Source organism: Peromyscus californicus, unplaced genomic scaffold (genome assembly GCF_007827085.1).
Source record: "Peromyscus californicus insignis strain IS unplaced genomic scaffold, ASM782708v3 Scaffold_15__1_contigs__length_86483966, whole genome shotgun sequence".
Classification (NCBI taxonomy): domain Eukaryota; kingdom Metazoa; phylum Chordata; class Mammalia; order Rodentia; family Cricetidae; genus Peromyscus; species Peromyscus californicus.
In genome coordinates this window covers 67,255,961-67,283,391 of record NW_026294447.1, presented here as the reverse complement: position 1 = coordinate 67,283,391, position 27,431 = coordinate 67,255,961, and the positions used below count along the sequence as shown (strand labels likewise).

Sequence of the window (27,431 nt, the reverse complement as noted above, 5' to 3'; positions counted from 1 at the left end):
AGGCTGGACTATCTGGCCAGCAAGCCCCAGAGATCAACTTATCTCTACCTACCCCTCCCATCTTCACCCTCCAGCTGCTCCCACACCCCAGCTCCCTCCTGCAGCACCCTTTGCTCTCCTCCCAGCACTAGGATACTAAGTACATTCCATCATGCCCAGTTTTATTTTTTTTAACTTTGAGTTCTAGAGACCAAAGTCAGGTCCTTATGTTTGCTGAGCACGTTACCAGCTGAGCTATCTCCCTAGCCCTGCCTTTGTGTTTTTAAGGCATCATTACGACAGCCTATACATTCTTCATTTAAGGATATTAAAAAAGCTGATGAACAAATGGAGTCAAAGATGTGTTCCTCTGAAGGAAATACCAGCTCTGTTTCTCTGTGTGATGTGACTAGCACCAAGCCCCCCGGCGCTGACCAGTCTGAGGAAGCCATCCACCATCAAAAGGTAATGGGGTCACCTGTCAACATGCTTGCATACACGTTCTCCAATGCCCAAATAATCCTTATAAAATGTATAATTGATTTAAAATAAACTAGTACTGTACCATTAAGTCCACAAAACATTTGCTCTCTTTTCCCTGTGATACAAAGGAGGTCATCTAATGAATCACATTTATGTCAAAGGTCTTTGTTGGGGAGGGGGAAAAATCTTATAAAAATATGCCGTTCCTTCCTAGAAGGCAATCCATGGATTAAAACAGCATCTTGAAGTGTGGGATACACCACCAGGGCCACCCCAGATTAAATTGGGTCAAGATGTTCTGAACTGAATCTAGAGGTCATCCAATGGGACTTCCAGGTCCTTGTGTCTAGGAACAAAGAACTGGACCAGCAACAAGTGAATAGTCATAGAAATCTAAACCTACTATTAAGAAGGAAAAGGCACACCTAAGAATGGAAGTGAGCTTGAGAGTTGCATCCAGCCCAGTATCATGACCTTTGATTGGTCATTTACATACTACCCACTTTCTCTGCATGTAGTCCTGGTGGAGAGGGGTTTCTAACTAATCTCAATGTCTCTTTTACCGGCCACTCCCGCTGCAACAGCCTGGAGGCAGACAAGCCCCCACTTACAGTTCCTCTGATACAGCTCCTTGGATAGAGATACTTGTCCCCAGGCATACTTTTCCCTGCTCCCAAGACAAAGGTCACCCTGCTTTATCCCTCCCTGCCCCCAACACCACTCAGTACTCTCTTAAGTCCCTACCCTACCCTGTATCATTTCTCTATCACAATTTAACTCCTTCCTCTTAACCCACCTTGGGCTCCAGACCCACAGCTGAATGTTCTCAGTACCTTCCCTGGTTAGGTTTCTATTGCCATGATAAGCACCATGCTCAAAAGGAACTTGGGGAGAGAAGGTTTATTTCAGTTTACAGTTGTAGTCCATCATGAAGGGAGGTCAGGACAGGAACTCAAGGCAGGAACTGAAGCAGAGGCCATGGAGGCTGCTTACTGACTTGCTCTCCATGGCTTGTTCAGGTTGTTTTCTTATACAACCCCTGCCCAGGGGTGGCACTGTCCACAGTGAGCTGGGACCACCCACATGAAAATGCACCCACAGATTTGCCTACAGTCCAATCTATTGGAGGCATTTCCTCAATTGAGATTCTCTCAAATGGCTCTGGCTTGTGTCAAGTTGGAAAACAAACAAACAAACAAACAAAAACAAACCAGCCAGCACACCTTGTCATAAGCATCTCCCTCCACCGGGTTCCCTGAGCCCCAGAGCTTTCCCTCTCCCCAGCCCCATATTACTGGCCCTCTGTGCTGTTTTGTATTTGTTACCTCCGACCAGAAGTCCCTCATCTGGCCAGTTCCTGTGTGGTGGCTTCAGTGTCCTTAGCCTCCAGCTGCCAATCCCCCAACAGCTGTCCTGGGCCCACTGTTACCTCCCAAACTAGAAAGCCATTCTTCTTCCTAGTGCTAACAGACAATTCAGATTAAAGCACCCTTGGCTCTTCCTGCTGTCTCCCCGCCCACCTTCTCCCTCTCATCTGCCTGATGGTGTACCCCAGCCCTCCTGATGCCCTGTGTGACACAGCCAATCAGCTGTTTCACACTGTAGATACAATGCATTCCCTTTTACTATGTGATCTTCTTGATATTCACACTTATTCTTTCCCCTTCTTTTCTATCACTTTTATTTTTCTAAAGGTTCATTTGTATAAACACATAAAAATAATTTTCCGTCCAACAAGACAGCTCAGCAGGTAAAGGGGCTTGCTTTTACCAGACATGCGCACGCACACATACACACACACATATATGCACACATGCACACACATATAGGCATGTGGGCAAAATAAATTAATAAAATTAATTTTTAAATTTTTAAAGAAAAGAATTTTCAATTTTGAATGCTATTCTTTTTTTGTTTTGTTTATTGTTGTTGCTGTTTGTTTATTTGTGGCTTTTTTTAGCTTTTATGTTAGTTTATTTTGTTTTGTTTTTTAGTATATAGTCCACAAGCTCACAGAAGCTCTCTGGATAGAAATCAGAGGTCATTAATCTGAATGAGGAAAAAAATCAGAACTTTCCCCATTAGCCCTTGGAAAAGGTTTAACATTACTTTGTGAATGTAAGAAATAAACTACTGTCAGATTGTCAATAACTGTGGATATCATCAATGGATGCCATAGGAATTTTCATTTATTTCAAGTACCCAGCAGAGTAAAATTTATAGCATCTAGCAGTTAATAAAAAATCAGTAGTGAAATAAAACAAAACAAAAACCAGCTGACAGGATGGCTTAGTGAGTAAAGTCTTCTGACAACCTGAGTTCAATCCCCAGCACCGCACGGTAGAAGAATAGAATGGACTTCTGAAAGTTGAACTCTGACCTCCACATATACCTGTGGCATGCATGTGTACATGTAAACACACACACACACACACACACACACACACACACACACACACACGCACACACACACACACACACACACACTTATTAGTGTAAAAACATTGAGTTTATGTGTGACTATCCAGTAGAAAGTCTTTATGACATTAAGATTTCCTAGATATATTATCAAAAACATACTGATAAGAAAAATAATAATAAATTAGACATTATTAGAGTGAAGAACATTTCCATTTATAAAACAGATTCAAGTAACAGGATAAGCCATAAATTGAAAGTATTTATAAACCACTTATCTGCTGTAGGACTTGAGCTCAGGCTAAATTAAAAACTCCCAAAGCATTAAAATAAGAAAATAGCAGCACCCCCATCACAAAGCGAGAAACACAATGTGAGTGGTATAGGTGGGTACAGGGTAAGGAACTGGACTGGCATCTGAGAGGCTAAGGAGAGCAGCTTGCAAAAGGCAGGAGGAACCTTCCAGGGAAGCAGTTGTGTTAATTACAGTAACTGTGTTAACAGTCTCATCAATACCTAGCTACTTCCAAACTCCTAAAATACACATGTATGTGCAGTTGGCTATGTGCAAATTATAACTCAATAAAATTCAAAAATAGATGAGATGAAATTTTTAATTCTTTAGGAGATTTTTAACTTTATCAGACTGGTTTGCATCTCTACAGAAAATTCGTATCTCATATTTTTACATCAGGTTATCTTAAGACATTCTAAAATCCATAATATACTAGGTATGACATTTCTCATGATTTTACAGAGATTTTTCATTTTTATTTTGTCTTATTTCATTTTATTTTTTTCTGTCTTGTTAACATTGTTTAACCAATACCCCTTTTTTTAAAACCTGCATTTTTTTTAAATCCTAGGGGCAAAACAAAAAGTAAAATAAAATAAAATTCCACCTTTTAAAACTGTCACTCACAACTGCATATGGGGACACTGAGCTGAATGCTAGAACCCCAAAAATTTTTTAAAATGACAATAGTAAAATGTTCCTGAATGCATGACAGCTGCATACTAATTCAGAATCAAACATGTAATGAGTGTAACAGCTTTCCTGGCTGCCTGACATGTACTGAATGGGACGCCGTCACTTCAGTCTTTGCTCTGAGCACTCAGCCTGTGCACTTTACAGTATGCATGCCCTCACACCATGCCATCCAACCGAACTGGAACACTTTCAAGACTAAAACCCTAGTAAAACATTGACCTCTTGCACTTTGTCTGCTGACTTCTTATCCTCTATTAGAGCATGAGATTGAATCCAGTCTAACAAGATTAAGAAAAATTGATTCTGTTATTTCTTGCGATTCTTAACTACCTGACATGTGACCTAGTAAGTACTTTCTTTTTATTTTTTTAATTTTATTTTTTGTGTATGGTTGTTATTCCTGTGTGTATGCTTATGCACCACATGTGTGCAGTGCCTGAGGAGGCCAGAAGAGGGCATCAGATTCCCTGGGACTGGAGTTAGAGGTGGTTATGAGCTTCCATGTGGGTTCTCAACCACTGAGTCATCTCTCCATCCCCAATTTGTACTTTCTTAGTGATAGCAACTGAGTGGAATTCCAAAGCTGACATTGTACAGATCATCACTTGGATGTAAGTATGTTTGAGGCTCATCATTAGTACTAACAGTGGTAAATTTTTCTAAGAAAATACGATTGTACACTGCCATCTGTTGTATTTGCTAGGTTCCGGAGTGCTTCTGTTTGTCATGCCTCACTTCCCTGGCTTCCATAATGTCCTCAGACTGATGTTGTTCTTAACCAACTTGTTTTATTTATAGACAAGTCTTCCTGAAGTTTCTCTATTAAAAATATTTAAATTAAACAAGTCTGAATGGCCTTTTGTGGTTCTGGGAACACTGGCTTCTGTCCTAAATGGATCTATTCACCCAACATTTTCTATCATCTTTGCAAAATTAGTCACTGTAAGTAAAACTCACTTGTTTATGCTTTTTGCAATTTAAGCATAGTCAGAGAACACAGAGCTGTAGCATATTGATCCGCAAAGGGGCATCCAGAACTTTCTGTGGGTCGTCCCTCGGACAGGGTCTGTGGTAGGAAAGGCAGCTCCCATGCCTGGGAGATGAACCATTGCTGTCTCATAATGTTCAGTTGGGTCCTGCTGGCTGGGTGAGCTGTAGAGAAATTGCTTTGTTTTCTAATTCTGACTCCAGTGTTGTATCAGCATTCCTAAGCACTGGCGCAATAAAAGAGACAGATACAGCTTCTCTCTTCTCAACCTGTCCAAACAATGACAAATTTTTATTACCAGCCAGCTCAGGGATAGGGAATATGAGTTTGGGATTTTGCCAAAGCCCCAGAAGAGTGGACTGGTTCAGGAAATCACTAGACCCACACTGTCTTCAGCAGCCTCATACACAGGTACATTCTGTGCCAATGTGTGTGTGTAGTATTTAACTTTGTGAACAATTTCTAGGGGCACATACAGATATCTCACTTTAGATGAAAATTTAGAAATGTGAGTTATTAAGTTACTAGAAACAATAATTCAAACTGCTGATCTCATTGAAAAAATACTATATGGTCAGAAAGCTGTCTCTGCAGGTAAAGTGCTTACCACACAAATCTGAAAACCTGAATTTGATTCTAGAACCCTCATTAAAAACCAAATGTAGTGCACATCTGTAATACAGCACTTTATGGCAAGATCTGAGCAGAGACAGGAGCTGATGGATGGCTAGCTTAGAGTGCGCAGTATAGTAACAGAGGAGGTGCCCTGCCTCAGCAAGGTGGAGGGCAAGAACATGCTACCAAAGTTAACCTCTGACCTATACACAAATGCCCAAATTCACACAAATATACACAAATCAGGGAGGGGGAGAGGAAAAAAGTCAAATAATAAAAAATACTGTGATAATAGAAGACTTGTTTGTCCAACACATTTACAGAGCAAATGTAGGGAAATTAAAAGTAAATTGATTTTATCCTGTATATTTAAAGTAAACAGAGAATAATAACAGTAATTTTTGGCCCAGAAATTCGTAGTTTTTTCCTTATGTTGCAATCCCTGTAGGAAATCCTGATATATGTGGACATTTTAAATGAGGTCATTTTGTTTTCTGTTTGCACTTTCCTCCAAGCTTCTGATAGAAACTCTGTTCTTTCTCAGATGTTTGAAGATAAAAATAAAACTACATTAAAACATGATGCAGAACTCTACTCCATGATGTTAGTCATCTTGGGCATTGTTGCTCTTGTTACTTACCTGATGCAGGTAAACTTTTAATTGACTAACCAGCTCTGGGCAGGATTCCATGTTTACATTATCTTCTCTGTTTCAGTTGAAATATAATAACTGAATGATACAAAGAAAGTTAATAATAAATGTAGATTTTTTTGTTTGTTTGTTTCCTAGGGGTTGTTTTATGGCAGAGCAGAGGAAAATTTAGCCATGAGATTAAGACACTTGGCATTCAAAGCCATGCTGTACCAGGTCAGTGCGTTTAGTGGAATTTTTCTTCTTTTAATTGAGATTTATTGTCAAACTTCTAACTTTTAGTTTTTTCTCATTTCTTGAAATAGTCTCTGTATCAGATCATTGAAAAGCATAATTTTTTGTTGTTCTAGGCAGCAAAATCTGTCTTCAGCATTCTTATAAGCATATTCTCCTAGTAAAAGCATATCCAGGGGCTGAAGAAATGGCTCATCAGTTAAGGGTGCACACTGCTCTTACAGTAGAGCAGAGCTCAGTTCCAAGAATCCACGTCAGGTAGCTTACAGCTACCTATAATTCTGACTCCAGGGAATGTGATCATCTCTGGTTTCTAGGGGAACTGCACTCACATGCACATACCCATGTACAGACACACACACACACACATACACAAAATTAAAGTTAAAAAAAAAAATCCCCAAAGCAAAACACATCCAAATTATGAGTTTTGAAAATAAAACAAAGACTTCAGGTCTACTAGTATTCATTTCATTTAGCTTCTCTTTAATGCAACACTTTGTGTCAGGGGATGAGAAAGAAAGACCATGCATTAAAACTGAAAAGGAACTTGGGGACCTCAGAGCAGCCTTGCAGGAGTCACTAATTCCTAAGATCTCATCTATGGGCCCGTGAAGGTTTTTCTCTCCACACTCTAAAGTCCCACAGTCCCTCAGCAGTTGTGGAGAAAGTCTTCAGCTCAGATAGCGTCTGTGTGCCTGGAAGGTCCGACTGCTGCCAATGACCAGTCACTCTTGGAAATGGCTAAACTAGGTGGATCGAGTTCTAATCTCCCACGTGAGCGGAGTCTGGCAGCTGAGGTGGATGGGGTTCCCCTGAGAGCTGGTAGTCACTGAAGCCCTGCTTCACCTTCTGTCAGCAGAGCGGTGGGAAAGCTTCCTGCCTGGCAATTGCTTTTTCAGAAATGGAGTTACTGTCATTCCAGGGGAATTGTCAAAAGCAGTTTTTACATCTTCTTAGCAGTCTGGGGCTGCCGTGTGATGGAATTCCATGGTCCTTGGACCGCAGCACTCAGTCTCCAGCAGTGAGTGCCATCACACTCTATGCAGGAAGGTACTGGCTCAGAGCTTTCTCTACCTTTGAAACAGCCTCTAACCTAAAACAATTTTTAAAAAGTAGATCTAACCCCTGCATGTAAATCTTAGTAAATTTATATGTCTTTACGTATTAGCACCTTATGTCCCCACCTCGAATCTTAATTAAGGTGAGACTGTAATTAACTAAAACTACATTTCACACCTACTGACTTACTGTTTTTATCTTCATGAATTCATTTTCCCCAGTTCAAGTGTACTTACGTTCATAGAATTGTTTTTTAACTGTTTCCTGAAGATCTTGATATTTCACACAAACAAATGTAGATTTTTACATTTTCTCTGTGTTATTTTGGACTTTCCCTCTGGTCACAGAATATTTTTAAAGATCTATTTTATTTTTAATTATTAGTATGCATGTACATCTGTATGGGTATGTGCACATGAATGTAGGTGGTGAAGGAGGCCAGAGGCTACAGGACTCCTAGGACCAGAGTCAGAGGCTGTTGAACTGCCTGACTTATATGCTGGAAACTTAACTTAGATCCTCTGGAAGAGCAGCAACTGTCCTTAACCACTGAGCCATCTCTTCAGATCCTGTTCACAAAATGTTTTAAGAGGAAGAACCTCGAGATCCTGAGCTGCTTTAACCTGAAGAACAGTTGTCAAATACTCTGATGGTCCGGTGGTTAATGCAACATGGATCCCTCTCTAGTTTTAACTGTGTGAAGACCATCAGCACAATGCCACTCTTAATCAGGGACTTGCTATTCTACAAGCCATCAATTCTGTCCTTCTAAAACATGCAAAGTTGAACAAAGAAGCCAGGTGCTACTTGACCAACTTTATTCAATTCCCCTATAATTTCAGCTCAGTCCCTTTCATTGTATTTTTTGTTTTTCACAATTGTCCTTCAGCATTCTTCTTGCTTCTTACATTTGCCCTTTTTGATGGAGGGGTTGGTGTAGGAACAGTGTTTTCAGTCTTTTCTTTGTAAGTGCCTTCACAGCATTGAAGTCTGTGGCAAGGGAGACTGCTAATATGGGATTTTACCTAACTTTTATTGCCTGGGTTTCTGTCCTAAGATAAAACTTTGAAGCCTTCGAAAGCATGCTGAGGCTTGCAGTTCTTTTTTACGATCATTTTGGAATCTCACTGAAGTAGACATGTTTATAGAATCGGGTGTGGTTTTCTGTAGGTATACAATCTATCTTTTATGTGATTACTTAAGAGCCTTTCAGTTGAAAAATTATTCTGATTGTTCCTAACTTCCATGATAGAAAATATTGTTCATTGTATTTTTTTAATGGCCAATATTGATCTACAGAGCTGTAGGGTTTGAGTTTTTTGGGTTTTTTTGTTGTTGTTGTTGTTGTTGTTGCTTTTTTTCTGTTTTTTGTTTTTGTCCTATTCCCTGTAAATTGGATTGTTTAGGGATTCTAGGTAAAAATGAATCTTTCGGCTGTCAGATAACAGCATTGATAGCAGCCACTTAGAAGTCTCAAAAAGGCCTGAAGCGTCTTCCAAAAGGTTGTAAGGTACCAAATACCAAAGCTCAAGAAACAAGAAATAAAACTCAACCAGAATGCTTCAGCCAGATGAGAGGCAGAACAAAATAATTTCTTAAGAACTGTTGCCTCTTTGCTGAAGCTCAAATCCTGGTCCTGGCACTTGCTAGCTGTCTGCCCTTGGCCCAGCCCCTCCATCCCTCAGCATATCCATTTCCCCAGTCCTCAAAATGTGGATTACCATAGTACCTCATGGTGCAGCTGAAACAACTACAGGAAAAAATACATGCCACACGCTCCTTGGAGTGTGATTGTATTTTTATTTCTAGTAAAATTATTGGTAGGGAAAATGTATATCAAAATTCCCAATAGCCTCTATTTATACTTATATTACCCCTGGGAGAACAGAAAGCAAGCCAGTTTTCACTTAATGACAACTAAATTCCAGAAAACCTGCTAAATATTTTGGCATAGATCACATACACCGGAAGACAATTACTGACTTGCAGAAAAGCAGTTTGGGCATACTGCTGATTGCACAGGTAGCTAAGACTATTCATTGGGTGGTATAAAAAGTTACTACAGAATCTGGAACATATTCAATGTTAATTTTCTGTGTTCTTCATATCATACCTAAAATTTCTTCCATGTCATGTTAAAGTCTAGAAACAACTAGAAAGTAGATGAAATCTCTGAATTTGAGGGCAAGTGATACAGACTAACAGAACTTGACTTCCAGCTCCGATGCTGTACCCGTACTGCAGCCATCACTCATGAGTGTTCACCTACTGCTGGGGTGCTTTACTCACAGACGGTGATCACAGCCACAGGTCACCAAAGACACCTAAGACTTTGGGGAAGCTTCCCACGGAAGTGGCACACAAAACTGTGCTCAGTTACACCCACCCTACTCTTGACGCATTCCTCCACACATCATTCTTCTAACACACTGCATGATTCATACTGCATGCACAGCCTGCTTCTGCTTTATTTTGGTTTCCTTGACAGCACTGTGTAACCTGGGCCTCAGAGCCCTGGCTGGGTTGCAACAAGCCAACAATTTTTGCTTTTTTTTTTTTAAAGAAGCATATTTGTCAGTTTCTCCACTGGTTTTTAATTCCTAAGTGTTGTCTGAGTGAGTAGGAGGAAACACTTAATAAAAGGAAATCATTTCCTCAGGCTGAGAAGTGCTCAGAAGGGCTATCTCTATTAGCTGCTGAAATGAAATCAATTCTTACCTTGTGATTTTATTGCTCATGTTTTTTACCTGTCTTTTTTAGACTCCATGCTTCTAGGCAGCAGTTTTTCAGCCTTCCAACTCTTATTTCACAGTACTTAAGACTTAACCAAACTTAGGAAGTCATAAAAAGTGTTGAGTAAAATCTTGCCTCCTTCCTAAAGGAGAAGGAAAAAAAATTTTGTCACTGATCTATTTAGGTAAAAATATTTGAAAGTGCTTCTAAGTTGTACTGGACATACTCTACTATGCAAATAGAATGTTCTAGATATACAGCTCACTGCTAATGGGTATGTAACATGCATTGAGCCCTAGACTCAACCCCCAATACCAAAAACCTAAATAAATGAATAAATAAATAGTCTGTTCCTCACAAAGTACTTATGAAGTAAAACTGCAACTCTCTCTATGGTGGCAAATAGCCTTTTTTCACAATAATCATTCTGCAACTGTAATTCTACATTCTACATATTGTAATATGGTAATGAGCCCACAATTTGGTCTTACATTCTTCAGTCTATACAAAACATAAAGCTTTATGAAATAAGATGCAGAAGTCAGCTGATCCATACTGCTTACTGGCAAGTGATAAGGCAGCTAAGTTCTTTCAAATTTAATAGGAAGATCACAGATCCGAGAAGAAAGTTTTTCTAACTATGTGTCAATTCTCCTTCTCTCTAGGATATTGCCTGGTATGATGATAAAGAAAATAGCCCGGGAGCCTTGACTACCACATTAGCCATGGATGTAGCACAGATTCAGGGGGTATGTGTATTGTGATTTTTAAGTTTTTTTATTGTATTTATGTATTCTGTGGGTGAGTGAGCATGAGTCACAGCCCACACGTGGAGGGCAGAGAACAGCTTTCTGAAGTTAGTTCTGTCCACCCACCATGTGGGGCCTGGGGATCAAACTCAGGTCATCCAGCTTGGCAGAAGGTGTCTTTTCCCACTGAGCCTTCTTGCCGGTCCTATGGTCTTATTTATTAAACAGCATGCTGTGTGGTGTGCATGTGTACCTATACATGCGTGCCTGTGCCTATCTGGATGTTATGCTGAGGTGACCTAGCAATAAGGAGACCAAGGAGTATCATGTCCAACAGGGAATTCTTAAGGAAAGACTGAAGGATATCTTTGAGATCAGGTTATTTTCAGCCTAAAATGAAGAGACTTTAGCCCATGTATTAGGATAAATCTAAAACTAAAGAAGATTCTAAGAATTAGAGACAAGAGTTCAGAAGGAAATAACAGAACAAGAAAAGTAGAAAGATGAAAGAAAATACACCCAGCACAGATTGTTCCATTGCACTGTTTTGAGACAAGGCATCATTAAGCAGCCCAGGCTGGCCTCGAACCCATGAAGCTCCATCCTGCTCAGCCTCCAAAAGCTAGAATTAAAGGCATGCACTTTACCCAGTTCCAGAAATGTCAATGAAACAAAAAGTTTAATTTTCATTTTCCCAGAAACTAAGACCTTACTTAAAGGGATATCTAGTGATTCAGATTCAGGGATGTGCTCTGTGGGGGTTGTTAAGCAGATCATGTCAGACAGTGTGTATAACATCAGCCTGTCACATCACAGGTAAATAAAACATTGTTTATCGTATTCAGGTCACTGACACAGTAGCATCATGCTGAACATGATGCTCAAGTAAGTGTGGGAGTGGGGTTGTTGCAAGAGGAAAAGAACAGCTTGTTAGTCAAATGTGGTAGTTCGTGTCTATAATTTCAGTGCTTGGGAAGCTGAGTCAGGAGGATTGCTCCAAGCTCCAGGCTAGCTTGTTTCTCATAGTGAATTCAAGGCCAACCTGGGCTACATGGTGATGTTAGATAGACAGATGATAGATAGATAGACAGATAGATGGATATATATAGAGAGAGATACAGATAGATAGGACAAATGCCATTTTTTTTCAAATTATTTTAACAAAATTAACCCTTATAAAATAGTCAAAATTTTAATCTAATTGAGAAAATGAGTACAAAACAAATTGTCTTGGTCTTAATTTAAGTGAGATTGTTTTTGTTAGTGTGGGTGTGTGGGTGTGTACATGCACATGTGTGCCCATACACTTATGGTCAGAGGAGGATGCCAGCTATCCTGCTCTATCACTCTCTTCCTCATTCCCTTGAGACAAGGCCTCTGACTGAAGCTGGAGCTCAGCTGGTGCCAGAACACCCCAGCTATCTTCTGTCTCCAGCTCCAGTGGTGCGTGACCACAGGCGCACATGGCCATGCCCAAGTTATGCGGTTGCTAGGGACCAGAACTTAGACCTTCAAATCCATTGAGCCATCGTCCCAGTCCAAGATAAATTTTCTAAGCTCTGTTAGAATATGAACTCTAACAAAGTTAAGGAGAATCTCTAAGATTTCATTAGATAAGATTTCAATTCTAAAATAGGGCTGAAGATCTTTATCTTACTAGCACACATGGGGTAAAAATGTGTAAAACACATCAAGCACGGTGTTCATCTAACAGACAATAGGTTGGTGTGAACAGCCACCGTATTTGAAGTGCCAGTTACAACCCTAGGCAGAAAAATGTCAGTCCTGGTGAGTCCATGCAAAACCCCAGTCCACAAAAGTGCTATTTTTTCCTTTACTGTGCTAATGTGCTAATTTTTTCTTACTGCCTATCTTTCAAATATTTTGAAAGAAACCTTTTCTTGGGAAAAAAAAGAATATTGCTCATGGGCCTAGAGATCTCAGCAGGTAAAGGCAGTTGCTACACAAATGTGGTGACCTGAAGTCTAGCCCCAGAACCAACATGAAGGTGGAAGCAGACATCAGACTCCACAGAGCCGTCTTTTAACATTTACACAAGTGTGTGTATACACACACACACACACACACACACACACACACACACACACACACACGAAACAAAATTTAAAAACAGAACATTGCCCAGCTTGACCCTTTATAAGCATCTAATTAGTGCTGGTGATCATTCATTTGAAACTTCCTGATTACAATTGAAAATACTGCTCTTACAACAACTTCTGAATGAGCCAAAACATTCTACTTCAATCAAAAGTAATTGTGATGGGGCTGGAAAGATGGCTCAGTGGTTAAGAGCACTCGTTGCTCTTGTAGAGGATATGTGTTCGGTTTCCAGCACCCACACAGCAGCTCACAACCATCTGTAACTCCAATCCCAGAGGACCCAATACCCTTTTCTGGTCTCTGAGGGTACCAAGCGTGCACATGGTACACAGACATTACATGTAGGCAAAACACCCAGACACATAAAATAAAAATAAATAAATCTTTTTCAAATAGCAATAGCAATAAATGGTCAGGTCCTAGACACTGTGAACTCGATGAATTTCAAAGGTAAAATGACATCTAAGTGTGAGACTGAGTCTGCCTCTCTACTAATTTGAGTTCATATAAATGCTTGACTGCATAATGGTGAATTCACACCCATTGTGATGGATACTTTTCATATCAGACAAAGAATGACTTGCCTGTCTCATTTGCCCTCTAATTCCTTTCTCAAGAAGAGATATTAGAGATGAGTCTAGAAATAATTTGGTCTCATATTTCTATCATATGAATGTAGATAAATCATATTTCAGTTTCTGTATTATGCAATTTCAGTTATAGTTTGCCAAGTATATTAGGATGAATGTTTTATAAGACAGTTCCTTAATAATAGTATGTCTTAGAAACTTTTAACTAGTGACTCAAAATATAAAATCTTATATGCATTATATTATATGTGTACATGCAGTCAGCTTTTTTGAATTTGTCCAACAAATTCTTTTTTGCTGACAGATATTCTCCCTGTCACTTTTAGATGCTTTGAGAACAATGATCAAAACACATTGGTGAAATGCAGTCGTATGACAACATCTTTCCCAAAAGAGTTGAATAGCACAGCCTTTTTAACTAGTATTGTTTTAGCCCAAGGTAATGGCTTATTGCCCACATGTCTGTCAACAGACTCCTATATAATAAGCAGTTTTAATAAAAGTGTAAATCCATTTTAGATTCTTTTGGAAACTGGATTCCACAAAAATTACAAGGTATTGTTATTTCTATGCATTCTAGTAACTCATCAACCAGAGGTCTTACCTCATTTTTGCACACACAAAAATGTTATTGACACTATGGTGCACACTTATGCCACCATCAGACCCAATACTGAAGCCAAGAGCTCTGCTCATCAGAGCTATAATTATGTTGCCTCAAGAAATCAAAAACATTTACTTCATTTATTAATTCCAGGGACAATGAGCTGATCAGTTTGTGCTAGCATATTAACTTGGACAATGCTGACCTCATTTCTTGATTTCACTCTGACATGGGATGTACATAAAACAACTTGATAGTCCTTTTGAGTCAAGCAACATTAGTAGTTATTGAAATGACTTTATTTAGCACACTATAAGCTGACATATAATTACAATCCTGTCCTGAGGTTTTAGGCTGAGTTTATTAAGAATGATTATCAAGTGTGTAGCAAAATCTGACATCCAAAACTATGGTAAATTCAGTGACAAAGTTAATGATTTTTCACAAAAAGCACACTGATGAATTATAACACAGAGTAAATATAGTGTGCATTCTTAATTTTGGCAAGCTTTTGTCTGTTTGTCCAACTAATCCTTATTTCTTCTTCTAAATATTTTAACTACCACTACTCAGGTTATGTTAACATAGTTCTCTCTCAGGTTTTTGAAAGTATTCTCATGTATAGTTGTTCCACATATGAATTATTAACATTACCTAACTTTTCAGTCACTTTAAGCTCCATGTGGCAAAAACAGAACCAACCTGAGTATTAGCATTAACATATGTAAATTCAATGTTAGCCAGGAAACCCACTGCAGAGAAGAATCTTTATATATAAATCTTTATATATGTAATCTTTATATTTATGTATATTTATATTAATATAGAAATACTATCAGAGAGAGAGAGAGAGAGAGAGAGAAGAGGGAGAGAGAGAGAAGAGGGAGAGAGAGAAAAGAAAAAGCATCTTGCTATGTAGCCTGAACTGGCCTTAAATTATATAGCCCAAGATGTCCTTGAACTCAAGATCCTCCTGCCTCAGCTTCCCAAGGTAGCAAGTGTGTGCCATCTAATTGGCTATCAAAATAATCTAGTTATCAAACATTCACTATTGATGTTGCTCCTTTGATATCTTCAACTCTGAGCAATAGTTATTAACCAACAATAGTGTTATAACAAAGTTTGCATTCTGGATACATCTCTTCCACTGCTACAATCAAATGTAATTAATTTAACTATTGTCTATGCACAATTTCTTTGGCTGGTAAATAAGCCACTTAGAAAATTAGTTTAAGTCTCATTTTCATATTTTATGAAGAAATTCTGATATTCCATTTCAAATTTCCTATTTTTTTCTGAATGTTGTTTTCCTACAAAGTGGGAGTGTTATGATGAGTGTTCACTCTGGTAATACTTAAATATTTTTTTTAATTTTTTAGTACATAGTGTCACAACACTCAAACCAAAAGCCGTGTGATTGAATTAGAACACACAGTGACTCATGATATGTTATGGTTGTAAAGCATGGCATTAAAGGGCCAGGGTCTGGTTGACACCTCTTTATCCTCTTTCTATGAACTTGCTGTTTTTAGAGTCTAAGTGTGAGTGAGACAGCCTAGCACCTAACCCTTCGTTACTTCTGGAGTGATTTCAGTTGATTAACTTCTGTCCTTATTATGAGTCTCATTTTGCTACATTTTAGCACACCTAGTTATTTTTTATTAGATACTACACATTAGGAATTTGGCAATTTAGATGCAGGTATTTCATCTTTCTATATATAATTTTATTCTTCAGTAAGTTAAAATCACCTCGGAAGGGTTTGTTCTATTCAAGTGTTTATGTTATAATTTGTTCAACATGACTGAAGTCTACTTCCAACGCAAGACCATTCTGTGCACTCTACCCAAAGCCCTGTGAATCACAAATCTCTCTAGTCAGGCACTCTCTATATACTCCCAGTCTTCATGTGCATGCATTTTTCAGCTGCACTCAAAAAGCACCTTCTGTTGGTGTGCTGGTGTCTCGATTTAGCCCTCTTTCCTTTCTGGAGTCTGCTGTACTCTGTTTCAGTTCACATGCCTCCACTGCCCTGAAAACTTAAGGGAGTAGCTGAGGCAATGACTACGTTTGTCTGCCATCTCTGCCATTGGCTGCCTTATGTGAAATGCCTTGACAACCAACCTGCCATGTACTTTCTTTTTGTTTCTGATAGAAGAATCTGTTACTCCATCTTGGCCAGAAGCAGACCTCCCTTCATGTAAAATGTTACTATAATTGCATCCTGAGAGCCCCTTCATTTGCCCAGGCTGGCCACTCCTCTGTACATAGCTTTCTTACCAGTTATGGCCCCTGTGGCTGTTTTTTTAATAACTTATTTATTTTTATCTTATGTGCATTGGTATTTTGCTTGTATGTGTGTCTGTGTAAGGGTATCAGATTCCCTGGAACTGGAGTTACAAACAATTGGGATCTGCTAGTGGGTGCTGGGAATTGAACCCAGGTCCTCTGGAAGAGCGGCATCTGCTTTTAACTGCTGAGTCATCTCTCCACCACACCACCACCATCACTGTTTGACAGTTTACTGAAATCTGTATAATTTGTGAGAGATGCAATTTTGCAAAACCCATCAAGTTTGTGAAAGAATCTATCTTCTAGCAGTTCAGATTTCTGGTCTGAAATTAAGATCCTTGACCAATTTGTAGTTGAGTTTTGTTCAGGGTAAAAAATAAAGATATAATTTCATTCTTTTACATGTGGGCATTCATTTTCCAGGCACCATTTGCTGAAGAGCATGTCTGTCTTAGGGTTATTATTGCTATGATGAAACATCATGACTAAAAGCAACTTATAAAAGACAGGTTTGGTTTGGCTTACACTTCAACATCCACATCATAGTCCATCACTGACAAAGTCAGGACAGGAACTCAAACAAGACACGAACCTGGAGGCAAGAGCTGATGCAGAAGCCATGGAGGAGTGCTGCTTACTGACTTGCCCCCCATGGCTTGCTCAGCCTGCCTTCTTATAGAACCCAGGACCACCAGCTCAAGGATGTCATCACCCACAATGGGCCCTCCTCCACCAATCACTAGTTAAGAAAACACCCTACAGGCCTGCCTACAGCCCAATCTGATGGAGTCATTTTTCTGAACTGAGGCTCCCTCCTCTCAGATGCCTCTAGTTCCTGTCAAGTTGACATGAAAACCAGCCAGAACAGTGTCTTCCCTTCAATATGCATTTTTTTGGCATCTTCATCAAAAATCAGGTGGCTGGCGGGGTGTAGTGGCACACACCTTTAACCTCATCCCTTGAGAGACAGAAGCAGGAGGATCTCTATGAGTTCAAGGCTGCTGATATACACTGAGAGTTCCAGACAAGCCAGGACCACACAGTGAGAATCTGTTCTCATTATTTTTCTTCATAGCACTAAAGAAAGTTAACATTTTAGTGGATTGCCTAAGTATCAAGCTCCCCACCAAAGGAAGATTCATAAGACATGTAGTCCTTCGTTTGGGCCTTTTGAGGGGGAAGGGAGTTGAGATAGAGTCTTACTACATAATATTGACTGACCTTGAACTCATATGTATGTATGAGTTGTATGTAGCTTGAATTCACTGAATTCACCAGTTCAATCTGAGCTCAAACTTATAGAGACCCACCTGCCTCTGCCTCCTGAGTGCTAGGACTAAAGGCTTCTGCTACCACACCCACCTTAAGCATGTAGTGCTTATAAAACAACAATAAAGACAATTCTAATCATTTAAAGATTATTTTCTTACCTTGTACTATGATGTTTCCACCTTCTTTTCTGTCTTGATATTGCCGCTTACACCTTTACTTAATGAGACCCATTTGTTAAGTATAAAAAAGAAAATGATAAATATCATATTCAAAGCGCACACATCAGTGAAAGAGAGCCTCTAATCTTTCCATTCAACACAGCTGGGTTACAATAGCTGAATGTTGGTCTTCTGTCTCTGTGGGAGAAGAAGCAGGGTAGATGTTAGAGCCTAGATATGATGAACCGGGCTTGCAGGCATGTGTCAAAAAAGTGGGGGGAAGCCAGAGCAAGATGAGGATGGTGCCATGCATGAAAAGGTAGTCATTGCGATAGTACATGGAAAGATAAGCCTATTAAGGAAAATTATAAGTCAAATATGGTACATGCTTACTTACAATTACATGCCAGTAATCTCAGCACTTGGGGGACAAAGACAGTAGAATTTCCACAAGTTCTAAGCCAGCCAGAATCACAGTGTGAAACCTCATGTAAAAACACAGGTAGGAACTGGACAGATGGCTCAGAGTTTAAGAGCACTGGCTACTCTTCCAGGGGTCCTGATTTTAATTCTCAACAACCACAACCATCTGTAATGAGATCTGGTGTCTTCTTCTGGCGTGCATATTCATGTAGGCAGAATGCTGTACACATAATAAACAAATCTTTTAAAAAAAAACTAACTCACTCTTATGTTTCATTTTCTTGTTGTTGTTCACAATACCCATTACACCCTGCTTCTTTTTCAAGCTCCAGCATTCTCTTCACGAGTTTATAAGTTAGGGGACTGGAAAGATGACTCAGCACCTGTCATTCAAGCCCAACCAGAACTTGAATGTGATTCTCAGAGTCCACATCAAGGTGGAAGGAAAGAAACAACTCACAAAGCTGTCCTCTGACCTCTCTGTGTGGGCAGCACATACACACACAATAATAATAATAATAATAGTAAACTAGTTATTTAAAAGAAAACCAAGTATGTTAGGGTTGAGATAGAGTATGCACACATACACACACACACACACACACACACACACACACACACACACACACACACAAGCATATAGGAACATATTTAAGGAGACAAAAGAAACCGTTACTTTAACTTACAATACACTTCATTTGAATCAGAATGTGAAATCCTACACAGCTAAAAAAAGCAGAGTGACCTTTAAACAGGTCATATTTGTGGAGATATGGTGATGCACAACTTTAGTCCCAGCACTCAGCAGGCAGAGGCAAGTGGATCTCTGGGAGTTTGAGGCCGGCCTGGTCAGTGAGCTCCAGGACCACCAGGACCTTGTCTCAAAAAAACAAAAAACAAAAAACAAAAAATAAACAAAACAAACAAAGCAGGTCATATTTAATTTCAAATAAGCCAAAGCTTCTATAGTCTTCCTACAGTGTTAGAACAGACGCTATTTCATGTGGCTGTCTCAATACTGAACATAAAATGGAAAAATGAAAGGATTCCTTAACCAGGTTTTCACGAAATATGTGCCCTCATTAATCTTTAAGAACAAGTCCAAGTAGAAGTTTAAAAGCACCTTATTTTACAGGAACGTATAAGAATTCTTTTAAATTTCACTCCCTACCCCAAATATGTCTGATTCTAGGCAGCGACTTCAAGACTTGGTATCATAATGCAAGATGTGACCAACTCGGTGCTGTCTGTTCTCATCTCCTTCGTATACGGATGGGAGATGACACTCCTGATTCTCAGCTTTGCGCCTGTACTTGCAGTGACGGGAATGATTGAAACTGCAGCAGTGGCTGGATTTGCCAACAAGGATAAGCAAGAACTTAAGCGTGCTGGAAAGGTTAAGTACATGCTCTTATTTCCATCATTAGTCACGTCTTTATGACTTCATCTCTTAGGAATCTGTAGAGTGCTGTGTACATGCTGAAATGCATGTGGACCAGTGCTGGACGAGGAATAGGTGTGTTACAGAACATGGTCTGTGACTCAGAACAAAGCTGAGCTAGCTCCTACACATGTGACACAAGTATGTTATGTATACATTTGCCACATTTCGTTTGCTCCTCTGTAAAGCGAGAATGATAGTAAGAGTGTCCGTTTACAGATCTGTGTATTACACAAAACAGCATCGTTATACAAAACAATTAGAACAGCAGCCAGAATATAGCAAGCACACATAACAATGCCATCCATTATTACTGTTACTGTCAAGGGGAATTTTCTAATGCCATGATTCCCTGTCCTCTATTGACTGAATTATTAAAATTATGATAATTCTGAGCATTTTATTTTTCAAAATGTATAGGAAATCAAATAGCTACTGAATACAAGACAATGAAATCAATAATACCTAAATACTACCTATCTTTTTGTATAATCAAAATGAACAATTCATGCAATTATATAGAAAATTCTTTGGCACATTTAAGCTTCTCAGGATCAACCACAGTCAAAAAAGTGATCACTATGTTTGAGGTTTAGGAAAATACTGCCATAGAGTAACCATCTGTGTTGAAAGAGGGTCATTTGGCGGAAGGACTGACCTCATGCAGGCATCCTCCTTGTACAGTGATATAATGTCCAGTATTCACCCATCTGCTACTCACCTGTTCCTCTGGTGGCTAGCCATGCATTACTATCTCAGGCTTCCTACTCTTGCATTGTGTTTTAATGCTTTGGTAGCGGGGTGGGGAGGTATTCTGTGGTTTGTTTTGTTTGGGTAGCTTTGCATACTACATTCCTTTTTTTATCATGGCAGCCTTTTAGAAGCTGCAACATGTTCCAGGGGTTTTTCTCTCTTCATATTGCTTCAAAGCTCTTTGCCAATTGATGTCCATCCTCTGAATATGAAAATAACTTTGTCATCTATAGTCCATATTGTAGTAGCTGGATTAGAGCTAGCATAGTATAAAACATCACAAATAAATCTTAAGTGCAGACAGTTACTTAGTGATCTGGTTTGCTTGACCCTTGGACCTTTCCACATTTCTTACACTATTGATAAGGAGCCTTGGAATGTCCGCTTGTAGTGGATAAACTGAACTACTTAGCAAATATTTGCCTCAGAGACAGTGAAGAGTTGTTTAGCCCTCCCTGTATGCTTTTAAAACGGTGATAGTTTGAACATTTTCTTAATTATTGACATTAATTAGATTTTTTATCTCATTTTTTGTGTCATGAGCTTTTGTTATAAATGTGCCATTTGATGTTTTATTTTTGTGTCATGACATTAAGCTGTGATTGTACAATTAGTAACTGCCATTAAACTAGGCAATCTGAATCTGTCCCTATTGCTTTCAGTAAGTCAACTTACCAGAGACCAACTTAAAATATAGACCAGGCCAGCGAGATGGTTCAGCAGGTAAATGGCAGTCTACAGAGGCAGTCTGAAACAAAATGAGGATAACTCAGATTCAAATGTTATTGTAAGCTAGGAGCCTTCCCCATTCTGGAACCCATGTAATTGCATTCTTGTTGAACACTATGTAAGCATAAAGAAACATTAGTTATATTTGAATTACATGTCTTTTTAAGTTCCTAGACTTCAAAATAGGAAGTGGTTTTATCTTATAAAGAATTTTACAGCCACTTTGTATGATGCCTTGTTGGGATATTCCTGATCCTGTTTGGCTATGATTTGCAATTCTGTGACAGAAATATTATTTATTTGATTTCTCTGCTATTTTTTATAAGAATTGTTTCATAATTTATAAGAAGCCCATTTGCATGTGAACATGCTCTCCAATGTTTGATTTCTCTGCTGGGGAAACAATTAAAATTAAATTCAGTAAAGACTTAAGGGCCTTAGACTGTATGTATTAAATCTTTTCAAAAGAAATTTCCATCAAGTAATTTTTATCTTATTGGGGTGGGGGTAAGAGTAATTGCCAGGAAAAACTTATTGATTTGAAATACTGTATCCCCAGATGGGAATTCACTACCAGGGAGTTTAACATCACTAATATTATTTCATATTTTATTGTCTCACCTTATAAGATAACAACAGAAGCTGTGGAAAACATACATACCATAGTATCATTAACAAGAGAGAAAGCCTTTGAGCAAATGTATGAGGAGATGCTTCAGACCCAACACAGGTGACTGTAACTCAAGCCCACTCTGCTGGCTTTCACCCTGGAAATGAAGTAACCCTATGGCTTGCTTGCTAAGCCATTTCCATGTTACTCTTTCCTAAGAACAGCGCGTCCTAACTTCTCATGTGACTTTGCCAAGAGAAAATAAAGAGCATCAAGGGCTAGCATAACAAAGAAGTGTAGGTTCCACACGTGACTGTGGGCACAGTGTCAACTTATTTCTGAACATGGAGGAAATGATATGTGGGAGAAAGAAATTAGGATGGCTCACCCATCTCTAGTAAGATGAAACACGTGGAACAAACGTGGACACAATGCTTATTTAACAGGCCCTCCTTATCACACTGCCTCTGGTTCTCTGTGTTACTCTATCAGAGAGATAATTTTCTACTCATTCGCACTGATGTTTGTGGTCTACACCACCCATTAATTGTCACCATGTATTCTACTAATGTAAGACCATGATGGAAATTAGAGAATACTTCTAAGTACTACTGAGCCACCTCTCCTTAACTCTTACATTAGTTATTCTTTCATGCAACCTGTCCATTCATTTGAAAGTAACAGTAACTCTGTTACAGTAAACCCTCTACAGCTATAGAGAAAATCACCTATCTTCTCTGTGATAACTTTATAATCCTTAGAAAAATGTATATCCAGAGAATTATGGTGTTTCAAGGTCCTCTGCATTCATCACTCTGACTTTATTATATTTACCTTCTACCACCCATGTTCCGTAACTTTTGTATTTGTGTATTTCAGAAATGCCTTGAAGAGAGCACACATCACTGGAAGCTGTTACGCAGTCAGCCACGCTTTTGTGTATTTCGCCCACGCAGCAGGGTTTCGATTTGGAGCCTATTTGATTCAAGCTGGACGGATGACACCAGAAGGCATGTTCATGTAAGTTGTACAAATACTTAAACCCTGTAAGTGTGTTATGTTCACATGTCTAGTTTGTGGAGGATTCCCATCTAGTGCCTCTGTAGAAGAGGCTTTCTAAAAACATTTAAGTGTATGTATAATTTGTGTGTTGTTTTGTTTTTAATTGATAAGTAACCTTTGTGTCTATAGGACAAACTGTGATGTGTTTCCATGGTGTAATGATTAAATCAAGGTTGGTTTTTTTTGTTGTTGTTTTGTTAGTGCTCCGTAGCTAGAGGAAGCATAGCACACCTAAACTTGGTACAGTACATCTGGACTACGCAGTGAGCACACACTGGCAAATGCGAAAGATCTGTGATCAATTGCTCTTGGCTTTAGTTCACTTCAACATGGGTTCAGGAGAAAAGCTGGCTTCTCAGTGTCCTCTTCCTGGGGAACTCGGAGACCTCATGGAGTTCCCCATGTGGAGATGACTTTTATCAGTATGAGCACAAGTCAGCGCTTGCATACACACACAGCTCATCAGGAATCGACCATTTCGATGTAGCAGCTTCCTCCCAAAGTGGCCTGCTGTAGCTTGTACTCAAAGACCCTCTTTATACCAAGAGGACTTTCTTCACTTGATAGGATCATCTAACTACTGCAATTGGAAAAACTTTGAGTGTTTTTTTTTTTTCCAGCTGCCTGTGCCTAAAATGCCTAAAAAGATGTGTTGCTATTTATATCACAATTCTCATTGTTAGACATTTACAGCTATAGAAAATCCATACTTTTTTTAACAACCCCAGTCAGGGCTCAGTCCCTAATGACAGTGACTTTGTTCTTCTAAGGCAGGGGCTATTCAGAAGCACTAGGGCTGCTCTGTGGGTCTTGGCTCCCAAAGCTCTTGATATTCCCTGGAATTCCTTCATTGCTGGGACATATTTGTAGTTTGAGGATATGTTCAACTAAAATAAATGTTCAAAACTCATTTGAAGCCGTATAATTTCAGGTAATTTTTATTTTCTACTCACACAAAAGTATCTTTATTGGTAAATTTCCTAGGACATTTCTTTGCTAAGCGCTGGTAAGAAACAATCTACAAGTCACCAAATCAGCATTCCTAAATCTTACCAGCTAACAGTAAATGCAGGTTCACAAGGAACAGCGCGTCACAGTTGTCCTAAAGGCAGGTTTCCTGTCAAACAGGTTTCCTGTATTTAAAACTGCACCAGAGCAGAGTGGAGGATTTGGGGAAGGGTGGCGCACTATCAGTGTGGCACATGCCTTTAATCCCAGCACTCAGGAGGCAGAGGCAGGCAGATCTCTGTGAATTTGGGGCCAGCCTGGTCTACAAAGTGAATTCTTGTCTTGAAAAAAAAATGCAACAGAAGAGTACAGGGTCTCTGTTCTGTTTTCCTCCCTCTAACATGATATGCAGTGCTGTCTATGTGAATCTATAAGAACACAATTAAGGTGTGTTCCCTTGGGCTTCATTCTGATTACAAAGACTAGTTTGTCAGATTAACAAGAAACAAAACCCCAAATCACATGGATTAATTTATGCAATTCATAACCTCTTAAACCAGCCCTTTTGCCTTGGTTCTGATGTTGTGTGGCCACTCCCAGGATTAGAAGTTCATTGTCTTCCAAAAGTTTGATTGTCAAGCAAATACTGGAAACTTAGAACATCCTATCCTCTTGGCACTCTGAACATCCAGCCCCTGTAAATGCCCAGGGCACTGTGCTGTCAGGTATCTGGTCTTAATTATTAGGAGAGAACAAGCCTATTAAACACAGTCAGTAAAGTAGGATGTCCAGTGAGTTTCAGCTCTCACAGAAGGCATTTCATCTTCTCCACCTGTTTCTGGTCACAACTCTTTCTTTGCTTCTTGTTTTGTTTTGCGTTTCAGTTTCTTTCATTTTTTTTTAAATGAAAATACAACTACATCATTCCCACCATCCTTTTCCCTCTCCAAACTCTCCCATATACTTCTCCTTTCTCCCTTTCAAATTCTTGGCCTCTTTTGTAGCCTTGGGTGGCTGGAACTTGCCATCTGGACCAGATTGGCTTTGAACTGAGAGACATCTGCCTGCCTCTGCCTCTGGAGTGTTGGGATCAAAGGTATGTACTGGCATGCCTGGCTTTCTTTGCTTTTTTGATCACCTAAGAAAAAGAAAATAATCTTTCTTCCCCATGATAATAAGTCCACTTCTACCTATGTCAGCATCTCTGATCTCTGCAAACTATCCCTAAGTCAAGACTTGTTTCTCTCCACACCACTAAAGAAGACTAATTATCAAAGTCATTGCTGACCTCCATGTCAGCCACCAGCCCACAATTCTCGCACCCCCTATATTCCGACCTTCAGTAGCATTGCCAGCCTCTTCCAGAAATTTTCTTCTCCAGTTCCTCTAGGCTTTTCTTGGTCATTGTCCCCAGTTTCTCAATTTCCTTTGTGGCTCCTGGGTTTCTATGTGTGGAAGGGCTTTAGAACTCTTAGACCTTCCATGTATGTACCATCACATGTAAGCTCAGCTTCCTTAGTTTTAGTTCACAAAACATACCTATGATCATTAGCACAAGACTAGTGATTAATGGAGCAGGAAGTGTATGAAGTTCAGCCGATAGAGCGCTTGCTTAGCCTGCACAAAGTCCTGGCCAGCACCACAGAAAACCAGGCACTTACTTGTGGTACCAGCACACAGAAACAGAAGGATAAGAAGTTCAAGACCATTCTTGACTATGAGTTTGAGGCCATCTTGAGCCACCACCACCACACACACACACACACACACACACACACACACACACACACACACACACACACACACACACTAGTGATTCCAGAATAGTATCATGAAGGTGTTTCCCAGGGCCAGGAGGGAAGAAATAGCTGTCTAGCTACAGGCAGAGTAGTATAACACATAGTATAGGCTTGTTGGCTGAGAACTGTCTTAATTAAAGCTCCATTTTTTTATAGAGGCCAGTGCACCCTCCTCTACCATGAGTGTGTCTCAAGTGTCCCTTTGGATGTGACTTCACAATCTAGAGTGACAGAGGATCTTCTTTCTAATCACCCAGCTCCTTCCTCTAGAAACCTCCTCCTCCTAGAATCCTCTTGGGATTTTAAACTAATCCTCTTGAGGGTTAAAGTATTTGTGCTGGTCTCTTAGGCAGCTTCCCAACTCAGCAATCTCAGAGCTGGTTTAAAAAGGTGGTGCTTAGAGCTCACCTTATAGTCTTATTTACAGATTATTTGATATGAGACCAGAAATATGGATTTTAATTAAACATCCAGATTATTTCAAGACCCAGGATTACACACTTTAAAGAACTATCAACATCGGTCTATATTCTAATTTGCTCTCCATGCCAGAATAAATTTCTTATTAATTTATCTATTCTATTACCAGAAACTTTCCTAGAATTATGGAAAAGTTGGGGATGTCATATTTTAACTTATTGTTAAAATAACTGATGTGGGGCAGGTAAGATGGTTTAGCCAGTAAGGCACTTGCTGTACAAGCCAGATGACCTGATTTCAGTCCCTGGAGCCCATATAAAGGTAGGAAACAATTCTACAGTGTTATATCACATTTCATACCCTGTCACACACAATCATAATAAGTAAAATAAATCATAATAATGGTGTATTTTTCCCAGTAAAACATGAGTGTATTTTCAAGGTTTACAACTATAGGTGTAGGTAAACTGTCTCTTCCCGAAGAGACGGTATGCTTAGAAATGGAGGTGAGCAGGGGGTGCCACAGCAGTCTCCTCATACACTCATGCTCCTCAACAGTTTGTCATGCTGTTGCAGAGGCAGAAAGGCCTCTTTATAAAGAGGAGCATGCATGCCTTGTGGAAAAAGATGACTAATGTCATCTCCACGATTGTAGAACTTTCCCTGAAATGGGCATTTAAACAAGATCATACCATTTTTATTCTGTTAACTTTTGGCTAGGGATTGGGGGATTGCCCTCATACTCAGAAAGGTAGTAAAATAGTGCCTTTTTCTGTTAGCCAGACAATGCTCAGCTGACTATTTCACTATGAAGGCACAGAGTTTGGGGAATACAAAATAGGCTTAGTTTCCCCTGTCGCAATCTGCATTAATAAAGTAGATATCCTATCAAAAACCTGTAATCCTAGCACTTGGGAGGCCAAGGCAGGAGGATTGCAAATTGGAGGCCAACCTAGGCACATAGTGAGTTCTAGGTCAGCATGAACTTCATAACAAGACTCTATTCAAAAGCAAAAATGAAAGCTTTGGCACTGATGCTACTAGGCACAAGCCTAGCTGAGGTGCCTTCACAATATAAACCAGAAACTGCTGATGACCAGCAGAGGCTTCTGGACCTTCCCACTACAACCACTTCAGGCTCTCCTCTGCTTGCTGGTCACCTCCATCTTTGTGGTACACATAGACAATGCTATGCAGTGCATCTAGGCAAGAGAGAAAGAAATCAGGACACTGTATTACAGTAATAATAAAGGCTTGAAAACTTCCTAAGGAAGACAGTCAACTGTGTGAGGGCACATTCGTGTG

The 27,431-nt window shown here is 39.5% G+C and overlaps 1 protein-coding gene across 1 annotated transcript in view; it reads left to right on the top strand.

Moving 5' to 3' along the window:
- Nucleotides 1–27,431, top strand: part of Abcb5 (ATP binding cassette subfamily B member 5) — a 93,104-nt gene that overhangs the window by 49,755 nt on the left and 15,918 nt on the right. Inside the window, exons 15-22 of the mRNA XM_052738150.1 lie at nucleotides 304–444; nucleotides 4,670–4,813; nucleotides 6,019–6,123; nucleotides 6,265–6,342; nucleotides 10,821–10,904; nucleotides 19,557–19,760; nucleotides 21,917–22,017; nucleotides 22,777–22,917. Coding sequence (XP_052594110.1) covers nucleotides 304–444; nucleotides 4,670–4,813; nucleotides 6,019–6,123; nucleotides 6,265–6,342; nucleotides 10,821–10,904; nucleotides 19,557–19,760; nucleotides 21,917–22,017; nucleotides 22,777–22,917 — 998 coding nt within the window. The remainder of the gene's footprint in view (nucleotides 1–303; nucleotides 445–4,669; nucleotides 4,814–6,018; nucleotides 6,124–6,264; nucleotides 6,343–10,820; nucleotides 10,905–19,556; nucleotides 19,761–21,916; nucleotides 22,018–22,776; nucleotides 22,918–27,431) is intronic.